The sequence below is a fragment of the Hirundo rustica genome, chromosome 3 (genome assembly GCF_015227805.2).
Source record: "Hirundo rustica isolate bHirRus1 chromosome 3, bHirRus1.pri.v3, whole genome shotgun sequence".
Lineage (NCBI taxonomy): Eukaryota > Metazoa > Chordata > Aves > Passeriformes > Hirundinidae > Hirundo > Hirundo rustica.
The window spans coordinates 43,175,730-43,203,118 of record NC_053452.1 but is presented as its reverse complement, the minus strand read 5'-3'; the positions used below and the strand labels follow the sequence as shown (position 1 = coordinate 43,203,118).

The window sequence follows — 27,389 nt, the reverse complement described above, 5'->3', positions numbered from 1 at the left end:
CACAGGAAGGGTGCTTAGACATTGGAATGGGCTGCCTAGGGAAGTGGTGGAGCCACTATCTCTGGAGCTGTTCAAGAAACGGTCGGACGTGGCACCCGGTGCCGTGACGTAACTGACAGAGCGGTGCTCAGTCGCAGGTTGGGCTCGATGATCCCACAGGCGTTTTCCCAGCCAGTCTCTCCCGCACATCCCGGGCGGGCCGGCTCTGAGCGCCCGCGCCCCACACGCCGCCCGACGGGGCCCGCCCGCAGCGCCGCCCGGAGCCCTCCAGGGGGCGCTGCGGCGGCGGCCGCGCTCGGCGGTGCCGCGCTGGCCGGGCGGGCGGGGCGGGCGCCGGGCCCGGCATGGAGGCCGCGATGAACCTGCCGCGGGGCCCCGAGAACCTCTGCTTCGACAAGGACGAGTTCATGAAGGTGCACGAGGGCCGCCGGGGCTAGAGGGTTGTGGAGGGGCGAGGGCCTTCCTGAGGATGCGGGTGGTGGGCTCCCTGCGGGAGAGAGCGGCCCGGAGCCTTGGTGGGGATTTTACAGCTCCGCCGCGGCCCTTCCCCCGGGCGGGGGCTGCGAGAAGCGCCGAGGGTGTCCGTGACAGGGGGACCCGGCCGTGTCCGGGTAGGGCCGGGCTCTGAGACTGACGGGAGCGAGAGGCCTCACTGCTTGGAGAGCTTCGAGTAGTTCTCAGTACTGAATTTCAGCTCTTGGCTGTCGTTTCGTGGTTTGTTTTTTTAAGTCTCCTGTATTTTGGAGAGCTGGTCTTTGGGTATTCAGCTCCACGACGCTCTCTGCTTTTCATCCTAAAAACCGAGAGTTTAACCACTGCGTTAAGAAACCTTTTGCCCCTAAAACTTTGATTTGATCAACTCACAGGCATATGGAGTACTTTATCTGGGGTGTGTTCTTGTGTGAACTGTTTGCTTACATCCTCCTCTCTTTCCTGTTTCACTTTCAGGCGGATTTTGATGTTGATCATTTTGTGTCAGACTGCAGGAAGCGTGTGCAGCTGGAAGAGCTCAGAGAGGATCTGGAGCTCTATTACAAACTCCTTAAAACTGCTATGGTAGAACTCATAAATAAGGACTATGCAGATTTTGTTAATCTCTCAACAAATCTAGTAAGTGTTACTGGTTGTACTGTGTAGTTCAGGCTTAATGTGGTTCTGTGGGATTTTTATTTTTCATATGAAATGTATATGGCTTTTATTTTGGAATTTTATGATTTATGGCATCTTAAACTGAGGTCTCTAATCCTTGGACTGAGACACAATTCCTGTAGAACTTAGCTGCTGTACAGAATTGCTGTTGGCCTGTAAATGTTTTAGACATATGCATTTTGTGTTGAAAAGCTGATTCGTTAGGGCAAACTTTGTTTCAAACAAAGAAAGCACTTTTAAAATTGAAGGCAATAAATTATTAAATTAGAACAGGAATGATAGAAGTAAGGCTGTTCTGAAGGATTCTTTTAGGAATCTTTAAACTTTTTGTATAGTCAAAAGTATCTTAAAAAACCCCCCAACTTTGTGTCTGAAAATCGTAATGATTCCAATTATACAGATTCAAAGACTGAGACTTAACGTACTTCTGAGGGGAAAAATTTTCATAGGTGGAAATTTTGTTTCTCTTTTGGCTTTGTGTGAAAGCAGTCTCACATCTTTATGCCTGTATTTTAGATAACATATTTTTGCATTGAATTTAAAACTGGAAATTATAAAGGAAGTTATGTTTTCACAGTTCTCTTTTAGTATCTGTAAAATTACATGCTTTGTCAGTAATTCACATATGATTTTATCAAAAAAGTAATAAATGTGTTTGTGGTAATTTCTTTAGGTTGGCATGGACAAGGCTCTTAATCAGCTTTCAGTACCCTTGGGACAGTTAAGGGAAGAAGTTATGGTATGTTCAAAACAATCATTGTCAACAGCTTGGTAAACTTCAGCTCACTCTAGTATGATCTACAGAACATTTTCTACTCAACTTAATATTTATTACAATAAAGTTTCTTTGAAAATTGATGACTTAGATTGCTAGTAGGAGAAACATTGTGTTTTCAAGCAGTTGTATTGCAGTAAATTTATGTTTCCTGTAGTGCATTTCAGTCAAGAGATAAAGAGTTTCTTAAATTTGACAAATGAATAGACTCTCGCAAGACAAGTCTATGGAGATATCTTGAAACTGTTTTAATACTTGAGTAACTTGAAGATAGAAAATTCAGATGCAGCACAATCCCTTTATGGACTTACTTTGCTCAGTGTGTGGTTTAACCATAAAACATCACTCTCTTGAAGGTGGATCTTATTCTGGCTCTTCCACACTGACTTGGTATTTATAGGAAGGGGAAATTTCTGATCATCTTGGCAGCCAGTCCAAAGGGATGCTTGCTGCATAAATGTGCCTTCAAAATATCACACCCTTCATGTCTAAAGCAAACAAGGTCAGCTAGCATAGAGAAATCCTTATTACATGGAAAATACTATGTAAAACTGATTTATAACTTCAGTTGTAAAACGTGAAAACGTAGTGGGTTGATTACCAACTGTTTTGAGGCAAAGGTCATTTATTCTCTCTAAGAACAGTTCTGGTGGAAATAATTTTATTTGCAGTGACAATACCTAAGGAGCAGGTTCTACTTGCAGTTACTTAGTTGTGGTTTTGGCTTTTTCACTTGATGCACTGTAGCTTTTATTAGTCCCATAATCTTATTAATCTGTGTCTTAAATTTAGGTTATTTTTTTTTCAGGTTTTTCTCAACCGTTAAATGGGAAGCAAGTTTTACAAATTAACTTTTTCTCTCACAGAGTCTTAAGTCATGTGTCAGTGAAGGAATTCAAGCCGTAGATGACCGGATGACTAAACAAGAAGATATTAGAAGAAAAAAGGTACAACATATTAGTTATTAGCTTTTAAAGAACATCCTTAGGATGATGTTAATTTTGCCATTAACCCAGAATAAATGAAATTTAGAAAGCTGTAGGCTGTCTAGATGTACACTGTGCAGGATTTTGTACTTTTAAAATATATTGACATTTTGGTTGATGGACTTAATATTTTACAGTGTCCAATTGATCATAAGTCTTTGTTTTACTCTAGCTGCCCAAAACATACATTTGACTTAGTTGGAGTTGGTTTGTTGTTTTTTTTTTTTTTTTTGTTATAGTTGCTCTTGTTTCTGGACTGCAGTAGTGTATAAACTTACTTATGAGTACATTGGAAGTACAGCTGGTGTTTATTTATGGGCAGGAGACACACTAATATTTGTTTTTGTGCTTAACTTTGAAAAACATCAGGGATAGGAACAACTGTCCTACATCTATAGCAAACATTTATTTGTGATGTTTTATAGACTTATGTGAGCAATCATTCAACTGAGACATGACTCAAGTGTTAAATAAAGGGAGAAAACTTAAACCAGAAAAAACCCAAAGAACTAAGAAAACATCTAAAATATTTTCTTTAGGTGATGTTAATTGGGATTGGGGTTAGACATGAAAAATCTTTCTTTAATTACAGATGTGTGTCCTGAGACTTATTCATGTTATTCAGTCTGTTGAGAAAATTGAGAAGATTCTACATTCCCAAGGCACTAAAGAATTGTCCTCATTAGAGGGAAACAGGTAAAAAAATTGTAATGTTCAATTTTGTTTGTAATTGATGGGACTAATTTCTTGGTGTTGTTGAAGGTGAATTTGCAAGCAGTAGGATATATCTTTAGAAATGTAACTTTGATGGAATTTATTATTGTAATTTTAGTATTATCCTGATTTTAGTCTTCTGCAAGCCAGTCATTCACAGAACATGTAACTCAGACTCCAAAGTTCCAAATTCCTCGGGGTGCTTTCAGTAAGCAAGCTTTTTGAAGTTGGTGTGCAGTTACTTTATTTTAACTTTATTTTATTGGAAGTCACTAATCCTGTCATGTCTGAAATACTCTCCTCAGTTTATTCCAATGTCATTTGTAAGCGAAACAAAAGAGTTTTTTCTTGTTTTCCCTGCTTATGTGTAAGTACTTGCTGCATAAATAGCTGAAGGCAGGCAAGGCAAACCTCATACAAGGAAGATTTGTGACAAATTCCAGTCAAACCTCTCCCTTTGCCTTTGCTGAGGATTGCAAGATGTCTTTCAGCCAGTTTTGGAACTTGAAAGGCTTGGCTGGGATGCAAGTACAGTTTAAGCTGGAGGGAAGACACAGTGAAAGACTCTCTTCAGCTCAGTGTGCTGGATCACATGGTAGTGGGGGGTAGGTGTACCAGAAAGTAGGTTGATACCTAAAGGGATAAAAGCAGGTGTTTTAATCAGGTGAGGCACTTTGTAGAATTAAGTTTGCCATTAAGATCATACTTGAACAACTGAAAATGTGGCTCATTGTTGGGATTGTGTGGATTTGAGAAGGGCAGGACTGTTTCTTAGAGATAACTGTCATTATTTTTACTATATGACAGAGTAAGAAAGAAACAAATCTGGATGGTGAATGTTACCTGGTGTAGTTTCTGAGCTCTCTTAGGACTGACTTTTCATGTGATAATAAAATTGCCATCTAGAAAAATGTGCTTCACACTGCTGAGGCAAGAGCTTATGTTCCTCTCAGCTTCTGCTTCACCCAATTCATGTTAGAGCTGCAAGACAGTGTTAATCGTGTAGCATGCTCCAGATCATTATTGCTTGATTGCAATTATAGTAGTACTTATCAGAATTCAAAATATTTAAACTACAAAAAATTGAGGGAGAGCTCTATCTGTTACAGATGAGAGTGAGTTGGTTTGAAAGTATCTAACGATGTATTCTCATTTTGTATCATCTCTCTTCTAGTCCACTTATAACTGGACAAGTTTTAGAGAGAATTGCCACAGAATTTAATCAACTACAATTTCATGCAGTACAAAGCAAAGGAACGCCCCTTTTAGACAAAGTGAGACCAGTAAGTATTGCGTGACACTTAATACTTGCACAGTCAAGCAAAGCCAGTGTAATTGAACAGCAAATGCCTGTTTCCACAGAGTTTTATTGAATTAATTTATGAAGAAAAATGGGTCTCATGAAATAATTTTTATCAGTTGACCAGAACTATTGCTTTTTCTGAGGATATATGCCCTGTTGCTTATTTCTTCAGGATAGATTACTGAGAATAAGAGTAGGAATTACAACAGGCACTTTTGTCAGCCTAATGTGTCTTGCAATTCATCTGCTTGCTGATACTGAGGCATCATCCTAGAGATTTATGTTGGCTTTGTTACTTGCAGTGTACATACCAGAATATAAATGGAATGTGCTACACAGTGGCTGGCTTGAATATATTCAAGTTTGTCTTCTCATGAAATTATGCTGTCCATTACTAATCTGTCAGTACGCTGTTTTACCTACTGTAAAAGATTAATTGACATTTTGGTGAGATTTTTTTCTTCTGTTCATTCAGTGGGGAGAGGAAATAAATGAAAACCTGTGCTCAAAGCAAGCTGTGAATATAGAGATGGGATTATGCTTAAAGCTGATTAGCATGAGGGTGTCATTCTTAATGGCTTTCAAACTAGTGAGGTTGTTCAGAGTTCCAGTTTTTCACTTTGTGCCTCTGCCTGTTGGCAGTATAAACTTGTTTCAGCTCCAGACGTCCATGCAGTCGTGTTGTTACATGGACAGCTTACAAGACTCCTCTGGCCACGGAGTTATCAAACTTGGATGATAGCAGCAGTGAGCATGAGCAGCGGAGTGGTGTATGTGGTGGGAGAACATTTGTCACGTAGGTTCCTTAATGGTGTTTGCCAGGACTTCTGTCCTGTACCTGTTGTTGCTAAGGCTCCTCAGAATGTAGCTTTCAGGACTAGTCAGCATTTGGGTTCTTGGCTTTGCACATTCAGGACAAACTCTGTGAATCATTTTAGGATGCATGGACACAACACAGCATGTAAAACAGGAGAGAAGACTGGCTGTATTCATAGTTCAACTCTGACTACCTTAATGTGTGTTGCTGAACTTCCTTCAAATACAAAGTTGTGGTGACCATCTTGGGCTAGGAGTATATCTGCAGGTAGTGTAGCAGTGGGTCGGATGTAGTAGAAAAGATGTCATGGGAGATCAGGAAAAATGATTTGCAAAACAGAGAATATGTGTAGACTGAAGAAGCTGTTTGGCAGAAGCCAGAAGGAATCTAATTGCTTTGGTTTTTGCTAGTGTCACTCAGTGTCATTGGTTGTGGTAATTTGACAAGTAGTGCTGGGTACATGCTGTCTGTTTAGCCTCTCGCGGTGAGGGATAAATGCTACAAGTGTTATTCCTGGTCACTTACTGTAAATCTTTTGTTTATTGTCACATACTGGTTCCGTTGAACAAGGAACAAGGAATTCCGTTGAACAAGGAATTATTGACTTACTTCCTCAGAATAAAGCAGACCTGATATAAGTTACCGTATAACGTACAACGTATAGAAAAAAGTAATTGCCTTTAGCTTTATTATAATAAATCCTGTCTTATATAGCATCGGTAACCCATAAAGTTTGTGTTTATGTTGGTTTAACATTGGCAGTTATCAAAACTTTTCTACTTTTCCAGTGAGGATAGAAAGTTGAGTTAGGTACTTCAGGATGAATTTACTTCAACAATGATGACAAGGCTTTGCTTTTGGCTTTTTATGACTGTATTTTCATTTTCTTTGCAGCGTATAGCTGGAATAACAGCCATGTTGCAGCAGTCTCTGGAAGGGCTGCTCTTGGAAGGCCTTCAAACTTCAAATGTAGACATAATACGCCACTGTCTACGCACTTATGCCACCATTGACAAAACACGAGATGCAGAGGCATTAGTTGGTCAAGTGCTTGTAAAACCTTATGTAGATGAGGTAAGGTAACATAAAAAAATTCCAGTTGTTTTCCAAACATGCTTATTTTTCCTGTGAACTTCCAGCTTTTGTTAGCAGCTTCAAAATATCTTTGTGGAGAAAACAGGAGAACTGAACCCTAACAAAATGTCAATTTGGTTGTTGTTGATATTTAAGAAAAAAAGGGTGGAGGAATTCTCTTACCTGCTTGTCACTAGTTTCAGGTTGTATCCAGTTGGGATTCTTTTTCTTACCTCCATTTTTCTTGGGCTAAAGAATGAAAAATCCAAACCTCTCCCATTTAGGGCAGGTTTCCATTGAGTGCCTGCTAAGTGTGGTAACAGCTGCTGCAGTGTGGGATGTGTCATTTTCCCCTTGGTTTTCTCAGGGTTTATTCTTTCACCACTTCTGCACCATTCCACTTATTTATGTAGCAAGAGGCAAGTTAGTTCAGAGGTGGAAGAATACCAAGAAACAAGCTATTGTTCTTTTCCCACTGTCTTCCTTCTCTTTATGGCAGAGATTGTCCCTTTCCACTGAGTATGGGGTACTCCCCAGACAAACTGATTTGCTAGATGCATTAAAAGCTTCGCAATGTCACACTTTGCTTTGGCTTGCCTGTATTTGGGATTATTGGACCAACCACCTCAACATTTAGAAGGAGTTTTTTACTTTATTCTGAGTTTGAGTAGCTTTTACCAGTTGCCTGTGTAACTTGACAGACTGCTTCAGGTGACAGTGATGTGGCAGTGGGTTGGGAGCCAGACACAGTGGCTCACATTTAAAAGAAAGGTGCTCCTTCCCATTTTTAGAGCTAGTCTTGGCAGTTAAGAGTGGTGCTTTAAGGGAAGTAATAATTCAATCTGGCAAGTTATACTTGGAAAATACAATTTTTAAAAAAAGTAATATACTGACTGTCACAGTATTTGAGGTTATAGTGTTAAGAGTTTTGTGAGTCTTGCATTACAGCATATTTTATATTCACTTTTCTGGCATTTAACATTGAGCTGTTCCTGGCAGGTGATGGTGGAGCAGTATGTGCAGTCCCACCCTAATGGCCTCCAGGCAATGTACAATAGGCTGCTGGAGTTCGTTCCTCATCATTGCCGTCTCCTGCGTGAAGTCACAGGGGGAGCAATTTCCAGGTAAATGTCTTGGGCTTTCTCTCCGCTGCACTGAAGTTACAACAAGTATCATATGCTTTGAAATCCTTTGCATTATCAGCTTTCTTGAACTAATGACTTGTCTGACCTTCCCTGAAGATTCATAGTCAAGTTTGATTTCTATCTCATGCCTGTGTAATTCAAAACGAAACAATGAACGGGCATTCCTGGTGCTGCAGCCCAGACCTTCAGAGGAAGCAAAGACAATCCTGTATTTCAGTAGTAGAAGTGAGTTCTGTGCATAATACAATGTGTCAGACAACTTGGTTTTTTGAACCCATTAAATAAGACTGTACACTTCATCCAAGGAGAAGAGCATAATTAAGCTGTTAAAATATAAGTTCAGAAGTTATTGAGTTCTTAGTGCTCAGTAACTTCTTTTTCTTCAGGAAACTGGGGATGATCCTCAGAGGTTTGACTGATTTATTGCATGTACCGAAACTACAGGTTTAATTGATTTGTGCTTCCACTGTGTTCTCAAAAAGTGCTTAGTTCTTTATGCAATTAAATTGCCTGTTTTCAAACTTAAATAATTCAGGTCTACTGAATTGTATCTATTTTTTCATCTGTTTGCAGGATGGTTAATATGGTGGACTGGTGTAATTAGCAGAACTATGGATGTAGCCCCTAGGGGCTGCAGAATTACTTTTCTAATTAGCCATCCATTGCTGAGCTTTTTATGACTCCTAAGTTTTACTAACATTTTAATTCTTTTAATGCCTCAGCAAGTTTTAATCGTTCTTCTTAGTAATGGAATGTTTCTGCTTTGTAGTGTGGTGTACTAACTTGGAATTGAATGCTTTTATCTCTTCTGCTCTCAATTTTTAAGTTCATTATAAAGGTAGCTTTTAATCTTTTGATCAAACACAATATATATAAATACAGTTTGGAACAATTAGGAAAAAGTTCTTCCTTTCATTGCATTAGTCACATTATGCCAACTTGGTAGGTCTTGTAAGTTTGGAGCTATTAAAATTTGAATTATGCCAATAATAATAGGATTTCTCAGCTGAAATGTACTAATTTTCCAGTATACACTTGCAAAATATATAACTGATAAATTTTTAAAACACTTAGAGCGTGACCAAAAACCACCTTGGATTTGATGAGACTGTGGAATCAGATAAGGAATCTTTGAAGGAAGAACCGTTTGAGGGAATCAGCATAAATTCGTAAAAAATTTCATTGTATTTTGTCTAGTGCAGTGCATCTGTTTTTTAGTGATTCCTGCCTCCAAATAGAAGCCTAGTGGTAAAATATAAGCATGGAATAATTGGATTTTTTTTCAGTGAGAAAGCAGATATTGTTCCTGGATATGATTTCTTAGTGAATTCGGTGTGGCCAGAAATAGTACGTGGTTTGGAAGAGAAATTACCATCACTTTTTAACCCTGGAAACCCAGATGTGTTTCATGAGGTAATTAATTTTCATTTTTTCCATTTCTAGTTTGTGTGACGCACACGAGAATTGAACTAATCACGTTCTCTTTTTCCCTCCTGCTGCTTTTGTCTAAATTCATGTTGTTGCATGGCTTGGAAGAGGAGGTTATCTCAAACCACTTGGTTCAGTTTTCACAGGAATTAATTCTCCCCTCAAGTTTGTTAGGAAGGCTCATACAGAAGTTACTGGACACCATTTAGTCAGATGAATTGATGTTCATTTTGGGAGTAGAATTGCAATGTCATTGAAGGTGGGAGTGCATGACTCCAGTGTTCACTCGAGTTTAGAACTTCTGTATAGCAGGGGCTGTCATATTAATTAAATACCTGGGTTGCAACTTGTTTTTTACTGTAGAAGGATTAAAAAAGTTCTTTGTTTCACTTGCTTGTTTTAGCTTTTGCCCTCTTCCAGTACTGAAGATTATGTTGTGATTATGAACACAAATCAACTAAAACCTGAAAATACTTGGCAGCGTCATCAGGTTTAGAATACAGAGATAATATTTCTTGGGCATTACAAGCTTACATTAAATAATGAATTTGAAGTACTGGTCAGTTTTGTGTTTTCTTCACTTGGTAGTGCTGCTCTGTCTCTAAAACATCATCTTTTACTAATGGTGGAATAGATTTCTTGGTCTGGTATGAAGACTGGCTCTGGCAGTGCTTTACAGTATGTCACAAGTAGAAAATATGAGCTTTCTGCTTTTCCTCATGTCCTGTCTGCTTGTTTTTAACCATGATTACTGAAAAATTTGGATTTTTTTCCCTTGGCAATTTGACTTGTGATTAGTGTGAAACATTTTATTTTCAAGGTAGAGATGGGAAGCAGTTGATAAATTGTCTGAAGGAAGGCATTGTTGGAGTATCAGGACAGATGACTTAAGGAAATGCTGGCCTGCCAGTGGAGGTTTATAAGGCATGTGATTCTTCATGTGTTCCTGTAAAACTGCTTTTACTTAGGTACACTTAGTTACTTTCTTGGAATTTAGGATCTCTTTTGTACAGGTAGATTGAATAAGTGAAGGCAAGTAGGCATGACTGTGTTTGCAGTGCTATCTCTGAATAAGAAGCAAATTACATGGATGTTGAAGAAAGCTGTGGTAGTGCCATGGAAGTGACACTGCAGTGTGTTCCTCCTCCCTCATGAGAATTCTTAGTTTACCATAAAGTTTTAGCCACTCTTCAAGCTTTCACCTTATGCCCTACATAATGCAGATTGGGAGCCTTGTTGGGCTTTTGCTGTACTGTGCTGCATGATGTACAGGAGCGTATTTTGTCTTCAGATAAGCTGGGTTTGCTTAAAAGGCCTGTCTTATGTTACACTGATACTGGCCAACAAAGGCATTGTGTTTATTTAAAAAATACCTAACAATCCAAAAAATAATCCATAAAAATTCAACACCCACCTGTAACTTCCAGGTAAATCACATAGTAAGTCCAAAGTACTTTTCAGACTGCCTTTGACTAATTAAGTGACTCAGAGTCATTAAACTCATTGAAGTATTTTACTTTAAAATCAATACAAAGTTGAAATGCCAAGTGTAAAAATGCTATTACACCTATCTAAAGACTAATAGCTCTGAATTAAGAGGGAGGGTGAAGCCCTTTAAAATTGTTTTTGCACTGATGATGAACCAAGTAATGCTACACAGATTTTAGACAATAATCTTTCATCTCCATTTTCTACGTTGATAGAAATGCAGAAAAGTCTAAAAGTCTCCATGTTTATTTGCATATGTATCTATGGATAGGTTTAATACTGAAAAGTTTGAATATGCAGTATTATCTGCTAAGGGGTTTTTAGGTGTAAAGGAAGGAGAGGGAATGAAATATTTGTTTTAAATCCTTTAAAATCATACTGGCAGTGTTAAGTATGTTAAAATAAGTGTTTGTGCAATGTGGTTTTTTAAAACTGTTTCAGGTTGATGTGCCCTTACTTGAGTTAGCTGTGTAGATTTATGGGTATTTGAGCAGAATACTTCTTTAATCCCTAAACATTCATTTGAGATTAAGTTTACATTTCTCTGAAAATTGCTCCGTTTTGGTTCCCAATTTTACTTCTCTTAAATAACTCTGCAGTCAACAATCCAATCATAGCAGCTGACATAGGAGCCAATCTTGCAGTTGTTCTCTCTCCGGAATATAATGCTCTCAATACTGAGATAAATGTCTCTTGTGGTGCCTTCTATTTTGAAAGTGATAGGTCTTTGCAGAGTGTTTGGTTTATATCTCTGACATACACTTAAGGTAGCAGAGCATTAACAGCTTGTTTGCCTTTTTACAGTGCTGGGTTTATTATCTGAGAGAGGAGGTCTGAAAGAGAACTAATCTGTCATTCAGTCTGGGTCTAACTCCCCCCATTCCTTTTATACCTATAAAAGCCAGGTTAGGAGAAAAGAAGTTACTTAAAAGCTTTTGTGTGCATTTTTCAGAATACTCTCTTGACACTGCCACTGCCATGTCACAAGAAAGATTTTCCATAATTATACCTTTAACAGAAAGTTATGAACTTACTGAGATACAAAATACAAAAGCATCCCCATGGCATTCATGTCCTCTGTTCACAGGAGAGTTTTTGAGAGCCGACCCTCTAAGCAACTACACAGGTTTCTCCTGATAATGTTTTACTGCTTCACAAGAAGCAAAGTCACATCACTCCCATAGTGCTCTGGGTTGTGGATTGAACCCTAACCCTGAAGTGAAGTCAGAAGCACTGGGAGATTCAGTCAGGCTTATTTCATTAATTAGTAGGGGACTTAGGAGAACATATGATAGGTTTTATGGCTGTTTCCTGTTTTTTTAATAGAAGAAACTTGCACAGAAACCAGTTTTCATTCCAGAGAAGAATTTTAACTGTAGTTGTGTTTGGATTTTAAATTCATTTACGTAAGTTTTGTGATCTGTTAACAAGGTCTATTTTGTATGAAATAACATTCTTTTTACTGTTTTACTTCTGATTTTCACAAAGTGTTTGGCCTGCTTTGTGCTTGATTTAATTTATCATTTCATTATTTTCTGTGTTCTCATTCTGTTGAGACCAATTTTGCAGTATGTTTGGGAATTAATGTAATTATTAATGTAATTCTTTTTTTTTTTTTGCTTGCAGCTAACTTTTAGAAGTATACACTGGATGAAGTTAGTTTATCTGAAATTGTTGGAAGTTCTTCTGCATGTATTTGATATTTGCAAAACATTTTTAGGGAAACAGATCTAGAAATTATTATAGTACAGGTCCTGTGTAACTGACGAAATTACTGTGCTTCAGTTCGAGTGTGGGGTTGAATATGTGTACTTGTGAGTTTCATTCCTGATTGTTTGTCTTTGTTGTAAACTTCTGTCTGCTGCGCCTGGCTCTGTTAGTACTGTGCAGCACCACCCCAGTGATTGAGATCAGAAATACTCACGAATCTCCCATCAGTTCTGCTTGGTCAGCGTGCTTGGACAGTTTTGTGCTTTTTAGAAGTGTCCTGGGCTAGCTTTTGTTACCACAGAGTAACACTTATGAGTTAGTTTGGTTTTGGTTTCACTGCAGTCCAGGCTCTTAGCCTTGTATGATTAGGTGATGGGGGCTGTGTCAGCCCATCCTGAACCTTGAGCTTAGTTGTAGCATGATACAGGAGTTCTGCTGAATGGGTGGTGGTCTTCCTTGTTTGCTGGGAGCCTTTGTGTGATCAGAATGCTCCTTCTCTTCCTGCAGAAATACACCGCCAGTATGGATTTTGTACGGAAATTTGAACGACTGTGTGGCTCCCAGGCCAGCGTGAAACGGTTAAGAGCTCATCCCTCTTACCACAGCTTTAACAACAAATGGAATTTGCCTGTATATTTTCAAATAAGGTTGGCATGTATTTTTTTTTTTCACTCTTTCAAAAGTAGAGGTTAGTCATGGCAAGATGATCTGGCTTAAGGTCACACCTCCTCATTGTTCAAAGTCTCACTCGTAAACAAATCTTAGTGGAAATCAAACAATTTAATTACTAAGTCAAGTAACTTTTATGTATCTTTCAACAATTTAGCAAAAAACCACAGAACTACTCTTCAATATGTACTGTATTGTTACACCACATTTGATAAGCTACTTGTAAGACTTTCAGGAACAGATCTAAATAAGTCTTGAGCTCTTGTTTCAAATTATTTTTCTCCAGCATCCCTGAAACCAGACTGTATGTTGAAAGACGCTACTTGTGCAAATCCAGAGGAATGTTTAATGTGAGGGAAGAAATCTTTTTTCTTAGATATATAGAACTGAAGGAGTAAAGAGCAAAAAGAACTCTTTGTCTGTTTTTGACGTTCTTTTGTCTCCCAGGAGGTATTCTGTAAAGTGCTGGGTCTTGTAGCATTACTTTCCCGAAGATTGTCCTCCTATTCCCTATTCCTGAGGAGCTAAGTAATAACTTCTAGGTTGTTTTACTAGGAGGTCTGATGTATCTGTAACGTTTCCTTTTACAGACCTTGCAGCTAAAAAAGAGCAGAGACACCCAAGAAAGCCCTGTTTTAATTCTAGTAATGTTAGAATTTGAATGAACAAAATAGAATGTAGAACTGTATTTTTAGAAAGTATGGTCTACAGGTCTGACTGTAGGGCTGGAGAGCAACCCTCCAGGCAAGGAACCGTTGATGAAGTCTGGTATGACCCAAATGTGCCATGTATGATCTCTCTTGGTCCAAAGCCTTATGAGAGCCTCTTAAAAAAAAAAAAAAAAAAAAAAAAAGTAATTTCCAAAAGATGGGGAGGAGAAATTGATATTTATTTTTAACCTGAATCTTTAGTGGCCTTTTTTATTTCACAATTCTGTTATTGGCAATAACACTACGGTAGTACTGTAAAACAGTAGTCACAGCATCTGTTACCCTGGTTTGGTTTTTTGTTTGCACATCTGTTCCTGCAGTTGTGTAGTGAACTGGTAAGGATCTGTTACTCAGGACAAAAAAAAAAAAAAAAAAAAAAAAGACTGATTCAACTCCAGTCAATTTCCCCAAACAACTTAACTGTACAAATATTCATGCTGGCCCAAGGGAAGGGGCAGGAGTATTCACTACATTGTGGTGCACAGACTGAAAGTGTCTGTGGAACTGCAGCCATTATGAACCTTTTAACAGATAAGTATCATTAATAGTTCTCTGTGTCTGTCCTTTTTGTTTCAAGTGCAGCTTTTCTAGTAGGAGACCAATTGATCAAACTTTGATAATCTTGCTCGTAAAATTGAAATGGAATTTCAGCATATTATTTCTCTTCAAAAATGTTTCCCATCAGCTATTCTGAGCTCTGATTGATTAAAACACATTTAAAAAATCATTTTTCTTTAACCCAAGATTACTGTAAGTCTAAATAGTGTACTATTTTGAGAAATGTTTGGATAATAGCAGCCAATTCATCTTTAACCATATTACTCCTTTTTATTGGAATAATCTGCTAACTTTGGTAAGTGCCCATGAATTCTTTAGTGCATAATTGTGAAAATAATGCAACATCAAGGAAGCTCTCTCTTGATGTGACTTGATATCCTTTAAGTCATACAAGATTTTTATTGAACTGTTATCTCACACTTCGGCATTTATCATTAAGATTGTTTGTTTTTTTTCTTTTTTCAATTACAGAAATTCCCCAGAAAAATCAGCCATTGCTAAAACCTTTAGAAATTATCCTTTGAGGAACAGATTGATGTTCAGGCATTTCTTCTGTAGCAGTGCTGGCACAAACAGCAGCAGTAACTCTTTACGGTGTTTCATTCTTTCAGTTCAGTACAGCTGATTGTGGAACTGTAGTGAACTCTGCACTGGGGAAATTATTTCCTATGTAAGAAATACTCAGCAAAATTTATGTCATCATTAAAATTCTGTTCTCTAATCCTTTTTACCATAAGAATTAAAGACACTGCTCTGTTGATGGAAGCAGTGCATTGGCAGAACTGAGGTTTTAAAGGCATTTCACAGACATGTTTAGTTGCTAAATATTCATCTTCGTCCATTAGGAGTTTGAACAAGAAAAGCTAGCTGGGCCCCTGTCCTGATCTGGAAATGATAGTTAAGAGACTTTAAGAGACACCCTACAGGTTTGTAATTAGTAAGTTTGATAGAAAGACTTACAGTTATATGGTGCACATGAAAGCAAAATAGAAGAAACCAGTGACAACAGAACTTCCTACCTACAGGGGAGCTTAAAATGATGCAAGTATGGAAAAGTATCAGAGGTTTTAATAACTTTTGCTGTTACACCTAAAAAATTTAGAGGTGTCATTTTGGTTTTGTTTGTTTGTTTTTTGTTGTTGTTTGTTTGTTTGTTTTGTTTTGGGGTTTTTTTTGGGAGCGGGGGGGTTTTTTTGGTTTTTTGGGGGTTTTTTTTTTGCTTTGAATGGTGAATTTTTTAAAAGGGTATTTTTAAAAGGGGAATTTAAAAAAACAGGTCCTTGAGGAACTATTGATTTTTAATAGGTACAGATTTGTTTGCAGAGTCTTATGCTACTGCTCATTAGCAAACATGTAGAAAGCTGAACTCCAGTATCAGGTGACATATCTGAAGGTCAAAGAGAGTATGTGTCAATTTGTTTGCTTTTAGTTTAAAAAAGGTAACAAAACAAAAAGCTTTACTCCTCGAAAAGCGGAGGACTTGTCACTCTGTGAGCTATGATTTTGATATTGTTTGCAACCATGACTTTAATAATGCCCCAAAGTATAAGCTTTGTATGTGCGTGTAAAATGTCAAAGGTTCTCTTTCAAGTGTTTAAATGCTGGTGTTAAATTGGGCAAAAATAACCCCAGGTTTAAAATCTGTGTATGACCATTGATAGCACGTTGAAATAATACTAAAGTAAACACTGAAAAATGTTTAGACATCAATTTAAGCAACTGTTGAATTGCGATATTCAAAATTTTTCTTTCTCTCAGATTCAGAGAAATAGCAGGGGCCTTAGAAGAAGCACTTACAGATACGCTAGAGGAAGCACCAGGTAAACTTTTATTGAAAAAAAAAAAAATTACTGTAAAGGAATCAGTTGTATATGTGGCAGTGATCACACTGTCTCTTGAGTATTCAGTAACATGCATCCTGCGGTTCACATGAGCTTCCTGATTTCTGATTAACTGATCAAACAGTATAAAGCATTGTGATAGAGATGATAATGTGAGAATTCTGTTCACTGATGACTTTGCTTACTAAAAACCCCCTCTTTAGCAGTTGTCATTGACATTCTTACGAAACCATCCTCTCAGTGCTAGAAGGAGTTGTTAGCATTTGACATCCCCTAAGTGACAACCAAAAGGCTGTGCTATGTTATTGGGGCATATTTTTCTTAATTGTTGTAGCACTGTGTAGAGGTGAAAATGACTGTCTGTTGGCAGCATTTAGGCTTGCTGTCATTCATAGTGTTGGTGTCTGCTCCAAAAACAGACACTGATTTATCAGGAGACAGGAAGAATAAGAGTGGAAGGGTGTAACCTGATACATGCATTAGAAGCATATTGTAATCAGAAGAACTAATTAATTTCAGTTAACAGAGTAAATATTTATGAATAAGGTAGCTGTGAGCCAGCTAATTGTCTGTATGTATCCACACGTGCCTTCTGAAGCAAACCAGGAGAAAAAAATCCTAATGGAGACAAAATATATAAATCCTACCACTTTGAGGCGTAGGCCTGGAACTTACAGACACATGCCTTTATCTTTCTAATTGTAGTCTCTAAAATGTTACTGTGTAAACTGCTTTAAAAGTGTTTTCTTTAAATATGGATATTTGTACAGTGTTTTAAATAAATATTTATAGCAACCAGCTCATATAACTGGGAGAGGAGCAACAGTTTAGTGCTAGGGGAGTACTATGTTATGGCTGGCAGACATATCTAATGTAACTTCTTCAAAAGACTGCCAAAAATTATTTTGCAAGTGTTATTTCCTGAAGTGAATTATTTTGCCAAGCTGTTTCTGCCTTTATTGCGGGCCGATTCTCCTTTCTTGCTTTTGCCTGCACAGCTACGGCAAGACTTTAGTGGAATTTGAAATCTAAAACATTGAGAAGATAGTATTTTAAGAGTTTGTTTCAGGCAATGCTTAATACATTTCTATCCTATGACTGTATCTTTTAGGAAGACTTGGCTTTTTTATATCTCGGGTAATGCCATTTCACTGATGTTGCATCTTTTGAAAACATGCTTAGGAGCTTGACCTTTGTTGCCTGGTCATTTCTAGCTGGGAGCTCGTTCTGCCTCTTGGCCACTCACATGGTCTGGACGAGTCTTGTGAAGTGCTGGTCGGATCAGATGTTTTTACCGCTTTTAGCGCACCGCCTGTGGAAACTCAGCCTGCAGATCTTGGCACGCTACTCTGTGTTCATCAGCGAGGTGAGAGCAGCCTGCTTCAAGGGGTTGGTGATGGGGTGCATCCATTAAAAAGAGACCCTTTGAAGCAAAGTATGTGACCTCTTTTTAAGAGTTTTTTTGAAGTTAATGGTTTTTAACCTTCAAGCAGTTCATTAGTTTGGCTTATAGAAAGTATCCTGCACTAGTTGAGCAGAGGCTCTTAAGTTGAATTTTGAATATATCCAAAGATGGTGATTGCACTCCTTCCTGGGAACCCTGGTCCAATGACTGATTGCTTTTTCTTCCTATTTGCCTTTTCCTCCTAATTGATCAGAACTTCTCTCGCTACAGTACATATCCATTGCCTATTATTTGTCACTGTACCTCAAGGAAAAATATGATGCTGTCTTCTCTGTACATGCCCCTTCAGTAGTTGAAAATAGCAGTAAGACCTCCATTTTTTTGTGACTCAGTGACTCAGTTCTCTCAGCTAAATTAGCTCATGGAAAGCGCTGACAAGTACCAGAGTTAAAACAGAGTAGTCAGGGGAAGCACTTGCCTGACAGCAGAGAGCTTGAGGACGTGGGAGAAAAGAGTTGTTTGACAGCAGGATGGGACTGCCCTCTACTAACCTTAGTTAGACAGATTTGTTTTAAATCGTCCAACTTCGTAGTGCACTGAAATTTTTTTAAAATTTACTTTTTACATAATTTAGTAATGGTATTTAGTAAGATCCCTTGAAGGTGTGGCATTCTAATGCTGAAGTCTTACAAATCCTTTATATACTGTTTCAGTTTGTCCAGCTTTAACTGCCTTCACTGTTGCTAGGGTTCACACTTCAATTTGATGTTTCAGGTTTCTGTAAGACCCATTTCCAGTGAGAATTCAAAGGAAAGCAAAAAACCTGCACCCGTTGGTAGAAAGGAATCTTCTTTAAGCCTCAACCCCAGTGAAGACCAAGGGAATGGATCTTCTCCAGAAAGTCTGCCATTATCTTCTGTATCTAGTACTCAGCTGATACATGTTGCTGCAGATCTGGACAAACTTCAGGATCGGGTTTGTGCTTTTGACTTACTTGGAAAGAATTTCCATTGATGTTTTTGGCATCTTGTAGGGACATTAAATTGTTAAAAATAATGTACCATAATTTTTTAAATCTTAACTCTTAAAACTTGGGGTGTCTGATACCTGAAATATATGGCCTACTCTGTGCTCATTTGGAATGGCAGATTATGGGCAAACCTCTTCAGGTATTTAAATTCTTTTTAATTTTTCAATTCCCAGTAGCTGCTGGACTTCACTCCTAAAATAATATCTTTCTACAATTTTTTGATGGGAATCTTACCAATCTCTGCCAATCTTACCTTTTCAAGTAAAGTCTCTGTTGCAGCTTGGAGTGTGGTGCAACATTCAGTTTTAATGTTATCTTCTAACTATTTGCTGGTTTTAGTCTTGGAGATTGGAAAAGGATTTTATCACCATGATTATACTTGATTAATGATCCAGAATCTTGAGGAGAAATGTGTGGTGTTAATTGTCTCCCTGTAGGGTTGATTCCTGTGTATTTATTTTCAGTAAGGCTGAATTTTCTGTAATTTGTGAAGTTGTAAATTGAAGGTGGATTTTGTTAGCTCAAAATAATTTCCTCTGAGTACAATAGTAGGGTGGAGGATTTAGTGTGTAAGCCTAAATTCCTGTGCATGTTGTAATTTTCTAGTATTGATTGCATAGAAATGCAGTAAAACCATAGAAATTAAGGGTGTCTTGTGATACACTTCAAACTTACAGGGTGTAGGAAAAGTAATTAAAATGTTTATAACATGACTGTATCTCTCTTGGTTTTGGGTTGTTTTTTTCAGGTTCCTGACATCTTAGACATGATTAAACCAAAGCTTGAAATGATTGGCTTCAAGAATATATCTTGCATTGCAGGTAAAGACGAGATGTTCCTTCCCCTTTTTCCCAAATCCCCTCTGCCAAACAAATGAAATCAACATTTACAGTTTCATTATTTAGGATGAAAATATTTATTGAAACTTGCCTTCTTCTTTAAATTGTTAAATAGAAACAATCTTGAACAGACCTGTTGAGTCTGAGAAAAGTGTTTAACTATTAAAATTGAGTGAGTCTAAATTGGTTTTAGTATTTTTCTCCAGAAAGTAAGGACTTTATCCTGGAAGATTCATATCATTAAACTTTTTAAAGAATTGGGGAAGAAGACATAAGGAGAGGCTTTCCATTATCCAGTTGAAACAAAAATGTTATTCTAAAATGACTGTTCTCTCTCAGACCTGATGAGTCATATGAGGCAGAGGGTTATCAAAGTATCATAGTTAAATGCCTTCAGAGGCTAGAGGCAATTCAGTATTTTAGCCTACTTTTTTCTTTATGCGTTTTTGGTTTGGGTTGATTTGGTTTTTGGGTTTGTCTCTTTGATTCATTTGTTTGGGTTTTTTTTGTCTGATCATTCTTTATGTGAAATAGGGAGTTTGATTTTAATTTAATAATTAAAGCTAGGCATGTAGCTCCATGAGTGAACTAGTCCCTGTCTGCAGCGATAGCCAGAAGTTCTGCATCATGAATTCCACTGAAATTTCTAAATCAGAACTACTGGTAGATGTCCAAGTCTATTAGAGATGTAGGAGCTTGTGCACATCCCCTGCTCAGTAGGTGGTCTGTTACCAGTCACGGCTTTGAGTTGAACATACTCCAGTCATTCCATAGGGAATTTAGAGAGAATTTCACACAGTTTCTTTGAAAGGTCAGATCCTTTTGATTCAAGCCCTTGCTTCATAGGTAATACTGGAAAAGCTTTGAATCTGGAGAATGTTACTTTACTCCATTTGTCTTTCCTTGCCTCTGTCTGTATTTCTGGCTGAGGAATGGTTGGTGTTACTGGCAATGCTTTATAAATGGCTGGTGTATATTTATTTGGTGAGCATATCCTGTACTTGACACCACATAGTGAATGGGATTAGGAGGATGAGAGGATTCATATAATCTGTGTTGTGATTGGGCAGGGTAGCTCATTTTAAACTTCAGCATTTTTACTTTATTAGGAGCCTTGGAAGATTCAAAGACTTCTCTATCAGCCTGTGTGCCTACCTTAAATAACAGGATTATCCAGGATCTCAGTGAGTCTTCCTTTGCATACCTGAAGAGTGCACTAGAAGTTCCAAGATTATACAGGAGAACCAACAAGGTCAGTGCTGCTTGCAAATGAAAAAATAAATCTCAGAAGGGCCTGTGCTGAGATTGTTATGAGTTCTTCAGGCCTGTCAGTATCTGCTTGACAGAGCCCATGACAAGGACTTAAACCTAGTGAAGTATAATACAAAGGTGTAGGTATTTTAATAAAGGTGTGTTTTGGGCATTGAGTCTGCTCAGCTTTCTCTGGAATCAGCATGAGCAGAAAGAGCTTTCAGGATCATACCCTGGTGATAGGAATGGCTGGCACACGAATCTCTGAAAAAGCTTTGGGCATTTTGAACCTTGTTCTACATTATGTCACGCTATATAAGGCTACTGAATAATTTTGTGATGGTGTCTTTCCTGTGTATAATGATCCCTTCATTGACTTGTCCTAAATTGTTTATGCATCTCTTTGCTTAAGTGCAGGCTTAGCATTTTTCACATGTGCTAGAATTGGGTGTTGATACTTTCAGTAAGTAAATGACTGATTCCTTCTTCCCTGACTCGTTTCCCTCTCATCTACCAGGAGGTGCCAACTAAAGCTTCGCCGTATGTGGACAGTGCTCTTAAGCCCTTCTTCCGATTGCAGAATGACTACAGAGATATTTTGAAGCAGCCCATGATTCATCAGTGGTTGGAAGGTGCTCTCTCTGAAAGCACACAGAAGTAAGAGAACCATACAGAGCATTGTTTGCCTTAGTTAAAAACTCCAATGTCTGTTGACCAGGCACAGAAAAAACCCAAAACACTATGAATTAACACAACTGTAAAGAAAATCAAAATACAGCACTCTTTAGGTGGGATATATTTGCTTGGATTTACTCTCATGTTGTGTATTCAGCAGATGAAAAGCTGGGCTGGGAATCCAAAGACCTGGTTCCTGCTCAGGTCTGTGCAAACCATGACGTGGTGGATAGGGCATTTGAAAAATTGGTTCGTTCTGGGAATGCAACAGTGAACTAAAAATGTGCCTTTTGTTCCAGAATTGGTGTAAGACCTTTCAATGAGCAGTGGTTGAATTTTCAAGAACTTGAGTTCTACTGTCCTTTGACGTTTTTAATGTATATAATAATTATCCAACTTTTTAGTGTTTAAAAAAAAAAAAAAACTTTGGGCCTTTTATACTTCTGAAGAGCTAATTCTTCACAGTTTTAATAAGGCAGTCATAAAGCAATATTTTCTTTAGTAGATCTTCTGTTCCCTAGTTAGCATCTTGAGGGCTTTTGAACTTCAGTAGTCATATGCATTAGGTTCCTCAATGGATTTTTTTTCCATTTGTCTAGCTGTATTTGAAATTCTTATTGAGCAGGGATGTTGCATTCTGTGAGTTTTGCCAGTTAAAGCATGTAACATGAGGCAGCAATACTTGATTTGTTTGAAAGTTCTGCCAGAAAATTTCACAGGATACTCCCTGCCTTTTGAGTTGTGGACAATTTACTCTTTGTGGTAGCTATAATTTTTTTATATCTCTAACCTTGCCTAAAAATAAAGTCATCTTAGCCTATTTTGATGGATTTTTTCCTTTTCCCATCTTTAATAGTTTTGCTTTGTTGATTTTCTTTGATATTTCTGACCATAGATGATAATATCAGAAGAATCCATGTAGGTTGAAGTGTAACGTGTGCTTCCTGTCTGTCCTTACATGATTTTTCCTAATAATTCTTTCTATTTTATATTTTCTGTCGGCTGTTGAGCGTAGACAGATTTTTTTTCTGAGATTTAACCACGTAGTAATACTGAGGTTTTAAACCATAGTCAGAACACGAGTTCTTTCTTGCCCTTTGCCTCCTTATGCCTCCCTATTCTTCCTCTTCTAGCACCTTTCAGAATAGACTTAAAATTGTAAGACAATTTTACACCTTTACCAACTGCTCTTAAAATTTTTCTTAAGTATTTTTGACAGGGCTAAGCTTAGGTTGGTCTTGACTGCATTGGTCATCTTCATTTTGCATAAAATCTCTTTTTTCAAGCTTGGTGTCTCTTAACCAGTTTTTAGTGGATAGAAAGAAGCTTATTGGTAACTTACTGCATTTTTAAAGTAACAAATTGCTGAAGAATTGCAAAGATTCCTATAATCTGAAGCCACTGAAGGTTGTTGAGCTAAAATATCACAGGGTGAATTCTTGTCTGTCTCTCTACGTCTCTGTGCCTGGTTAGTCTTGCTTTTAAAGCTTCAGTAAATCTAGCGACACAACATAAAGTAGCTGTTATGTAGTTCCTTGGACCCAACTAGAGGTTTTTTGCCTCCCAAAAAGCAGTTCTTTACTTGCCAAAACTGAATGAAATTCTCGGTTAAGCATGGTGGCAGTGGTTAAACACCAGTAAGACTGGCAGGTTAATTCCTTAATTCCTTAGAATTTTCTGTCAAATTCTGTTTCCATAGTTTGTTGCTATTATTTTCATAATTTTGTTTTAAAATATCTTATCCTCACTGACAAGAGACAAGTCAAAGAAACTGTATTTCTTAAGTGGAGGAATATTGTAGTTTGTTATTGAGAATACAGGTGCAAATAATTAATTTCTTGCTGTGATAATACATTCTTGCATCCAAATGAAAAAAACAGAAAAGAGCATAAACTAGTTAAAAATCACTGAGGGCTAAATTTGCTTAAACAGCAGAAGGACTTGGGAGTAGAACAGAAGTAGGAATTAATCACAAGTGAGTGGGACTAGGAAATACCAAGATATGAAAAGAGGACACGACTGACTTTTACTAGACTACTTTTGCTTTTCATAGAATGGTATCGTGAAACAAGTTTCCATGGCACTGGCAAGCACTTTTTCTTTGGCCATCCCTATCTAATTACTCTTTAAAAAGAGCTTGTCTGATTTCTATTGCCTCCTTGTTTAAAAGTAATCATCTGGAAGATTCTTTCAACTCTTTTAATTCTTAAAGCAATTGTTTTCATAGAGAGGCTCTTTAGATATTTTAGCAAATTACAGAACATAGCTTAGTCTGGTCACTTCTCTCATGGATTTCTTAATTTCCCATTGTTGCTCTGTTTTCTCTTCTTAATTCACTGTCCTGGGCATCTGTTACTTTGTATGATATGCTCTTCCCACTTAGGCATGGGATTTCAGTCCTTAAGGCGTTTTGAACTTTCGTGGAGTAGTTGATGTGTGTACTTTGTTTGATTCTACGCTTTCTTTAATGTGGATCCCACTCTGTGGGCAGTGGTGTTTAATTTTATCTCTACCATTTCTAAATTAGGGTTGTTAGGGTTCTTCTGACTTTTCCTGCCAGCTTCCTGAGTCTCCTGTTTAAATCAGCTTCTCCATTTTAGAAATAGGCATTCCTGACTGGTGTGCATATGTGCATTCTCATATACATTTTTATAACTTGCATAAAAATACGTGGGTTTTGGTCTGTCAGGCTGTTATTCCTGTCCTGTTTGTAAAAGCAGTTTTGTTCAATACTCTACTGATTGTAAAGAGGGGCTGATTTTGACTGTTTAAAATTGAGCTGTTGCATTCCTTGGTCACTATTGAGTACAAACATCTTGAACAAATCAGAAATGTTGTGATGAGGGGTCTTCAAGACTGCATAGTAATCTTCAGAGTAACCTCTGGAACTAATATGGAAATACTGATTAATTGATAATACTAATAAGTAGCTTCTTTGCAAGGGAAGCCATTCCTTCTGGCATTGTTCAGCAGGGACAGTGATGTACTTCTGTGTGGCCCTTCTGTAAAGTGAATTTTTTTCTTTCTCATTAACCTTCCTTAATTTAGGTATTATGAAACTGTATCTGATGTGCTCAGTTCTGTTAAGAAAATGGAAGAGAGTCTGAAAAGGTTGAAGCAAGCCAGAAGAACTGCAGCTTCAAATCCTGTTGGTACAAACGGGGGCATGAGTGATGATAACAAAATCCGACTGCAGCTGGCCCTAGATGTTGAGTATTTTGGAGAGCAAGTACGTAATGAGAAAAGTTTATTATTATTATTAATGGTTTTGGAAGGAAGATAGAAGAGGAAAGGGAGCCTTGACTCAGATTTTGGTCTTGAAGGCTTTGTTGGTGTGGGTTTGGGTTTTTGCTTTGTGTATTCACATTTGTCTAAAGGAGACAGTTTCAGACCTTGGTGATTATAGATACCACTTCAGCAATGCATACATTCCTGTCCTTTCTTATACAAATGCTAAGCTTGCATTTCTTACTACTCAAAATTCAAGTAGCGCTCTGGGCCTGGTAGCATTAAGAAGAAACTGTGTTTACAGATGAGAGGGCAGGGACCTGACTTAGGGCTGATGAAGAAGTTTCTATGGTCCTTCTTTTGTTTGCCTTCTGTTGGGATGTCTCCAGCCTTGACTTTCTGCACGGCCAAGGTCTGTTCCCAAGAGCTGTGAGGATGTCAGCCTGATCTGTTGTGCTGCACAACTGTAAGGGCTTTCCAGTGCCAAATATGAAATTTTAAGTAGAAAAACACAGAAGAAAATATTCCAGGAAATGTATGCAGTAGCTATATTAAATTGTATAAGCATAGTTTTGTACTCCTTTATTTCTGAAAATCATATCTAGATAAAAACAAACTTCCAACTAAGAGTCCATATTGTTAGTTGCCAAGGAGTTGTCATTGATCTTGTTTATGTCCAGATGATGTTGATGCATTCTAACAGGTAGACTAAGTCTGCTTGTTTATGAGCAGATGCTTTTCTCAGATATGAGACTAATTACAATTGGGTGGAACTGTGGAAATCTTGCTAACAAAAACTATTATTTGTTAGATTTTGCCTGTGGGGGTTGTGCTTTTGTTCTTCTTCTTGAATTTAAGCTGAACTGGGACAGATTATGAATAATCATTTGGGAGATGTTTTGGTACATTTGACTATTACAAAGAGTTCCAGCAGCAAACACCTTTTCAGAATCACTTCATTATGGCTTTAGTTAGATCCAGATTTTTCTGCTTCACTGCACTCTTTAGTTTTTTCATGGCCATATTTTTCTTATTTTCAGAGCAATAGATTTCCTGGCTAAGAAATTGCTTGCAGCACCTCTGTAATTGTAGAGTTGTTTTTGTCTCCCAGGAAGTTCACAGCTAGAACCGTAGGCTCTTGCAGTCTATTGCAATGCTTTCACTGTCGTGCTGTTGGCTCTTCTTGGATGTATTCACATTACTCTTTAAAGTACTGCCCAGAAACTTCATTTGAAGTTGGAAAAAAAAAGAATCAGTTGAAATCAATGCATTAAAACCAACTACAGCCAAGTTTCCTCTTTCTGATTGCTTCACTGGGAAACTTCCAGCTGGCTTTAGTTACAGGTTGCCCAGAAGATGGTAAAATATTTCCCTGCAAGACACTTCTGTAACTGGAGAGACTTAACTGAGCAAAGTTGGATGCAAATTTTTTATAGTTTGCAGTGTATGCAGTTGTGTTTTTTGCCACATACCAATGCAGGACAAAACATAGGCTTCACTAAATGTTTTAAGTAGAATAATGAGTGGGGTTTTTTAATGTCTTAAAGAAAATTAATGAGTTTTCTACATCTTTTTAGATACGAAAGATGGGACTGGAAACAAGCAGCATAAAAAGCTTTTCAGCCCTTGAAGAGCTGGTTCTAAGTGCCAAGGATCAGGCTACAGCGGAACTATCCTAGATACTCTTGAAAGCATGTGATGGAAGATAAACAATGTCCCTAAAAGAAAGAGAGAGAATTTAACTCTTCTTTGTTTTACCAAATAAATAGCAACAAAGTGCTTCCTAAAGTATCTTGAGCAGCAAATCAGTGTATCTTCTGCCTCGATGAACTTGCTTCACCAAAAGACTGAGAATTTATCAGTTATCCATTATATGGAAAGCAATCAAAGTTCTAAACTTTCTATTATAGAATAAAAATAGAAGAACATGTTTTTCTTATTTTTGTTGTACAGCTTGAAATGTACAAGAACGAAGTTCTGTGTTGAAAATAATATGTAATAAATCGTCTTCCTAACTTTTGATGTCTCATATGTTTTTGAATCAAATGAATTGATTGATGGCTGTGTTACAGCCCGCTCCAGAGGCAAAGTGACTGAGGTTCTTGTTAACAGAACCCTTGATTAGAGTGAAAGGACACTGAGTGACCAGAGTTTACATATCTATATTGTATATAGAGAGCTATATCTATTATATATATCTCAGGTCTATTTCAGAGCAGTTTGGTTGCAATGGAAGAAAGGTATGTAGCAGTTTTGGTTATTGTGTGTAGAAATAGAACAATATGAAAGTATAAAGACATCAGTTAGGAAAATACATAGGGGAAAGAAAGAAAGAGAAAGCATATGTGTACGTAGTAGAGATCAAAGATACCCTAGACTCCAACAACCATCCCCAGATCCAACAACAAGACTTGATTGTTGCCATTTTAGACGTTTGTTGCTCAAAGTGATGGTCACAGTTGTGATCCATCGGGGTGGGGGAAGCCCACAAAACAAAGAGTTTGGTGCGTTCATACGTGTTTAGGTTCAGGTGGGAATGCCCTGGTGCCTCCCTTGGGGGGAGTTCTATACTGTCTGATGTTAACCCTATGGAT

The 27,389-nt window shown here is 37.8% G+C and overlaps 1 protein-coding gene across 2 annotated transcripts; it reads left to right on the top strand.

The window, feature by feature from the left end:
- The first annotated feature begins 313 nt into the window (after window positions 1-313).
- COG2 (component of oligomeric golgi complex 2) lies at window positions 314-26,810 on the top strand. Of its 2 annotated transcripts, XM_040057440.1 has the most exons (18): window positions 314-413; window positions 949-1,110; window positions 1,823-1,888; window positions 2,791-2,871; window positions 3,503-3,606; window positions 4,799-4,907; window positions 6,639-6,818; window positions 7,818-7,942; window positions 9,250-9,376; window positions 13,097-13,236; window positions 16,285-16,346; window positions 17,582-17,733; window positions 18,547-18,747; window positions 19,551-19,623; window positions 20,751-20,893; window positions 21,410-21,549; window positions 24,616-24,796; window positions 26,373-26,810. In XM_040057440.1, the coding sequence occupies exons 1-18, from the start codon at window positions 345-347 to the stop codon at window positions 26,472-26,474; spliced, it is 2,217 nt and encodes a 738-aa protein (XP_039913374.1). In that variant the 5' UTR covers window positions 314-344; the 3' UTR covers window positions 26,475-26,810. The 2 variants fall into 2 exon arrangements, with proteins under 2 accessions (XP_039913374.1, XP_058275795.1); XM_058419812.1 differs by lacking the exons at window positions 314-413; window positions 949-1,110 and having other exon boundaries at window positions 1,872-1,888; window positions 2,791-2,870; window positions 3,501-3,606.
- Window positions 26,811-27,389: the final 579 nt, after the last annotated feature.

What these genes read in the sequence shown, in the direction of transcription:
- COG2 (XM_040057440.1), top strand. Translation starts at nt 345, where the DNA reads ATGGAGGCCGCGATGAACCTGCCGCGGGGCCCCGAGAACCTCTGCTTC. An exon ending in CTCTCTGAAAGCACACAGAA is followed by an intron (nt 21,550 to 24,615) that starts GTAAGAGAACCA and finishes TCCTTAATTTAG; the next exon opens with GTATTATGAAACTGTATCTG. An exon ending in TTGAGTATTTTGGAGAGCAA is followed by an intron (nt 24,797 to 26,372) that starts GTACGTAATGAG and finishes ACATCTTTTTAG; the next exon opens with ATACGAAAGATGGGACTGGA.